At 39.4% G+C, this 5,327-nt stretch overlaps 1 protein-coding gene across 1 annotated transcript; it reads left to right on the forward strand.

The window, feature by feature from the left end:
* The first annotated feature begins 3,845 nt into the window (after positions 1 to 3,845).
* On the forward strand, positions 3,846 to 4,908 carry LOC100342029 (olfactory receptor 9K2-like). Its single transcript, XM_002711043.4, has one exon. The coding sequence runs from the start codon at positions 3,846 to 3,848 to the stop codon at positions 4,785 to 4,787; it is 942 nt and encodes a 313-aa protein (XP_002711089.2). The 3' UTR covers positions 4,788 to 4,908.
* Positions 4,909 to 5,327: the final 419 nt, after the last annotated feature.

A 5,327-nucleotide genomic window follows, 5' to 3' on the forward strand; every position in this document is an offset into this window, starting at 1 on the left:
AGCAATCTCTATCTGCTGGTTTGTTCCCCAGATGGTCTCAACGGCCAGGAGTGGGCCAGGCTGAAGCCGGGAGCCTGGATTAACTCCCAGGTAGGTGGCAGGGGCCTAAACACATGGGTCATCCTTTGCTGCCTTACTTTAGCAGGGTGCCAGCTAGGAAGTGGAGCAGCCAGGACTCAAACCGCTTCTCCAGTGTGGGATGCTGGTGTTGTAAGTGATGGCTTAACCCACTGTGCCACAGTGTTGGCCCAGGCAACAAAACTTTTTTTTTTTTTTTAACATGAACATCAGCAAAATAGAAAGCATTTGATTGCTGCTGAAAGCAGATCTTGATAGACATGCTGGACATTGCAGAGATGAGAAGGGTATGGAGCAAGCCCATATTTATCTTTTACATTTTGAAAGGATGTTGGAAGGTAAAACAGGAGGACTCATGATAGCTGCAGAAAGCAGAATACTGGAGAGAAGCTCTGATAATCAGATTGGGGTGGGGAAAAGTTTCAAAGAATCAAACAGGCTTAAAATAAACAAAACTTTTTAACAAGGAGTCTGTCCAAAATAACTTTGTGATTGTCCCACGAGTATTGAACAGGTGAGGATCACACTATCTGCTCTCATACAGCCCTCATGGGATGGCTGTAAAGTTAGTTCTTGTTAGGAAATTTAATTAATCTATTTTCAGCCCTCTCTCAGAGGGACTTCCTCCTCCAAGTTCTGAAAAACTTTATGCTGCAACCCTCCAACACAGATCCGTGGGATGAGAAAAACACTAATGCGGACTCTGGCAGCCGATATTTTTGGAGGTCCTCGGGAATCAGGGAGTCTCGTCGCTCGTCTTAAATTTCCATTTTGTTCCCATCTTCACTCAGAGGTCTGTGAAACACATCAGCATGGGGACGGAAAATTTTCATGGAGTTTGATCTCCCAGATTTGTTGGCACGTACTCAATTTGGGTACTGAGGTAGTCACCGTTCTGCAAGACAGGTGAAGAGTTGTGCATCACTTTCACTCTTTGTCCAGGAAGACAGACACAGCAGTTCTTTGGACAAAATCATATCAAACGAAGAGCAAACGTTGACACCAGGTAGTGCAAGATCAGAGTCCTGGGCCTTGCCCTTGAGAGCATGGTCGCGCCCTGCTGGTGAGAGTTGTTATTTTACTGGGGATTATTTGAGATAATTTTGACTTTGTCATTGATAATTTTTATTTGTCAAATACATCTTCATTTCTAGGATGAAATAGAAAAGATTTGGACTCTACAGTTTCATGTAAAAAAGCTCCTAAGACAGAAAAGAGATATCAATTCAGGTAAGAATAACCATAAAACAATAATATCTATTGTTATCCTATAATGAGATATCTAAGAACATTGTCTAGATATTAAAAATATGTTTTTTTCTTGAGTTTAATAATGTATCCTGCCAAAGTTAAAAATGACCAAGATGAGAACAAACTTGGATAATTCACAGTCCATTGCTTGAAGGAAAATCGTGGCTAAACTGGGCTGAGAACGTGATCATTGATATAAAAATATAGTCCTCGTGGTGTTTATTAGCTCATCTTTCTTATTTCACTGCTTGGAAAAAATCTCATTGTCATAAATTCCTCCTCTGATCTCCATTTCAATTATTTCATACCGACTACTCACTATTTATAATTCTGCATTCATGGAGATAAAGATTTGTATAGTCTTTTTCTTCTGCAGTTTTACTTGAAAGCGGTAAGCAGCACTGTGCAATTGTACTCAAGTAATGAGGATAGATTAATCAGCTTTTTCTCACAGGCCCATTCACCACATATCCTGAATCAAAAATCGTGACGCCGGGTGATTGTTTGGTATTGCACTCTTGGTACCACATCTCGTATCAGAGTGCCTGGGTTCAGATCCCAACTCCATCCACAGTTCTGCTAAGGCATACCCTGGGGGCAGCCTGTAAGTGGGAGACCCATCTCAAGTTTCTGGCTCCTGTCTTTGCTCTGGCTCAACCCTAGCTACTGCAGGCATTTGGGGAGTGAACTAGTGGATGGGAGATCTCTGTCTCTCTGACTTTCAAATAAATAACATATGTAGTAAGTGAAGACATAAAAAAAAAAAAAAAAACCACCATGACACAATGTGGCCAGAATACATAAGGGTACTTCAAAAGGTGCAGAAAATGGAAATAAAAATACGTTTATATTGGTGTAGATAATTTTGAAATTTATGTGTAGCTTCTTCATATTCACATTTTCCATGAATTTTTGAGGATATTGTGGGCCCATTGAGTCAGGCTTGCTCTCAAAAGCTTGCCTATGATCTGCATGATGTGCTCATAGAAAGCTCAAAGTGTTAGCATCTCCAGCTAGTACCTTGAAAATGTGTTATTTAAAAAGCTAGACGTGAGTGTATTTACTTGTACTTGTCACTTAGTAATGAGCTCGAGGCAGCTTTATATCACACTAAACATTTTATTTTATATCCTGTACTATCTCATAAGTTAAAATTACATTCAATTCTTTTGGTCTTCATATTCTGTCTGAAACATAACAGTTGCCACAGACAGACCCTTAAAATGTTGAATGGACACATTAATGCACAATTGGACAGTTGGAAATAGATTGCCTTTGAAAAATTAATAGGTTGCTTTTATGTATACTCAAAAAAGTAACATAAGATTTGGTACAATAACTTAAGTTTTTTTCTTCTCTTTCCTTTTTCCTCCTCCTCCTTTTATTTTATTTCAAAGTATGTTCAAAAAACAAGGCCTATAAGCTTGTGAATTTTTTAAAAAGATTTATTTATTTATTTGAGAAGCAGAGTTACTGACAGAGAGAGGGAGAGACAGAGAAAGAGGTCTTTTATCTTCTGGTTCACTCCCCAGATGGCCTCAACGGCTGGAGATGGGCCGATCCAGAGCCAGGAGCTTCTTCTGGGTCTCCAACATGAGTGCAGGGGCCTAAGCACTTGGACCATCTTCCACTGCTTTTCCAGACCATTATAGCAGAGAGCTGGATAGGAAGTGGAGCAGCCGGGACTTGAACCAGCACCCATATGTGATGGGATGCTGGCACCACAGGCAGATTAACCTAATAAGCCACAGCACTGGTCACCAGCTTGTGACTTTTAAAAATAGCTTTATTCAGATATCATTAACACAAAAACTTGTACATATAAAGGTGTAGAGCTTAATGTTTTAAGATTTATTTGCCTTATGAAATCAGGCTAACCAATTCCAAACTTGTGATTTATTGCAGAAGAAAGAAATGCATGTGAAATGGTTGATTGCATTTTAAATGATATATAAGTAAAATAACATTTTGGTAATTTAATTTTAGTTGTTGGAGTCTGGTAGAAAATTTATATTACCTTGTAGTGTACATTTAGTTTCCTTTTCCTTTATTTTTTTATTAAGATAGTAAAATAAAATATAATTAAAGAGAAAACTGTGTGTTAAGTAATAAGTTAAAATTTTAGGCAGTATCTTTTTCTAAATATTAGGAACTTCTCAGACTTTAATATTTGAAATTGCCATCTTAATCAAAAATGATATCTTGCAAACCATCTATTATGACAAGGAGAGAAATATAAAAAAGGATCAAGTTACATTGCATTGAAGTTAATGCCAATGTTCAACACAAAATAGTTTGCCTTGAGTTCAGATTCCATGTTAACCAGTTATGTTCCCCTAGGCAAGTCAAACCATCTCTCATCTTGAGTTTGCTTGTGTGTAATCTCAAGAAAATGGATAATAGATAATAGATGAGAAAGCATATCAGTTCTGAAGTCTTCTTTGATGTGAAGTATTGTTTACAATAGAGTAAATTCGTTTGCTGACTTTCTCTCATACCTTGAAGCAGAGTTTGCCATGGGTGACAAGGGAGGAAACAACCACTCGGAAGTGACTGACTTCATCCTTGTGGGCATCAGGGTCCGTCCAGAGTTCCACGTTCTCCTCTTCCTACTTTTCCTGGTTATTTATGGGATGGTCCTTCTGGGGAACCTTAGCATGATTGGAATCATTGTGACTGATCCGCGGCTGAACACACCAATGTATTTCTTCCTAGGCAACCTCTCCGTCATTGACCTCTCCTATTGCACAGTAATTGTACCCAAAGCCATGGCCAACATCCTCTCTCAGAAAAAGACCATATCCTTTGCAGGTTGCGTGGCTCAGCTGTTCCTCTACGCACTTTTCATGGTCACAGAGGCCTTTGTCCTGGCAGCCATGGCCTATGACCGCTTCATTGCCATCTGCAACCCACTTCTTTACAGCGTGCGTATGTCACGGAGCGTCTGTGTCCAGTTGGTGGCTGGTTCCTATCTCTGTGGTTGGGTCAGTTCCATCCTTCAGATCAGTGTAACGTTCTCCATGTCCTTCTGCGCCTCCCGAGTCATTGATCACTTCTACTGCGACTCAAATCCTATTGAAAAGATCTCCTGTTCTAACATCTTTATCAACAAGCTGGTGTCGTTTAGTTTGGCGGTCCTCATCATTCTGCCCACGATTGTTGTCATTGTAGTATCTTACATGTACATCGTGTCTACTGTTCTAAAGATTCCCTCCCGAGAAGGGAGGAAGAAAGCCTTCTCCACTTGCAGCTCCCACCTGGGGGTTGTCAGTTTGCTTTATGGGACTGTCTCCTTCGTGTACCTCACACCTCCAAACAACCCAGAACTTCGCAAAGTAGCCTCAGTTTGTTACATTTTGTTCACTCCTATGTTGAACCCCTTAATCTACTCTCTAAGAAATAAGGATGTTAAAGATGCTGTGAGAAAAATCCTATGGAGGAAAAAAATGTTAGTCTAAATCAGCTTCCATTTGCTTTACTGGTTTTTCCTTCAATTGACTTTGTTTGCCTGATCTTCTAGATCTAGGAATTTCAAGTTCAACCTCATTTAAAGTAAGAAAGGTCACACCACCTCTCAACTCTTCTGTTCCACAACATGGATTTTTTTTTTCATTTTATGTTAACAATAATTGTAGATATCTATGGGGGTGCAGAATTAATTATTTCCTGTATAGAACGTTCCAGATAAATTACTTTCTTTCCCACAAGGAAAATATGAAAATTCTGGGCATTCATGAAAGTGCTCTGCATTTTTGCAGATATGTTTCTCACTGTGCAGGTAATATGTTAGAGGAATGGAGAAGTATGATATTGTACTCTTTCTTTTCTCTGTATGCCTAAGCAGAATTCACCTAGAGAAAACACTTCATATTGTGATTGATTTGAAAACTGTGTCACAACTAGTCTCCATGAAGATAAGACCTGGTACAAATGCTAGTTTTGTCTTTTGCTTTTGACAGCATGTCTGAGACATGAGACCATGTGTGCATGTTGAAGAG

The sequence above is a fragment of the Oryctolagus cuniculus genome, chromosome 11, assembly GCF_051225735.1.
Source record: "Oryctolagus cuniculus isolate XC-2025 breed Fujian yellow rabbit chromosome 11, ASM5122573v1, whole genome shotgun sequence".
NCBI classification, from domain to species: Eukaryota; Metazoa; Chordata; class Mammalia; order Lagomorpha; family Leporidae; genus Oryctolagus; species Oryctolagus cuniculus.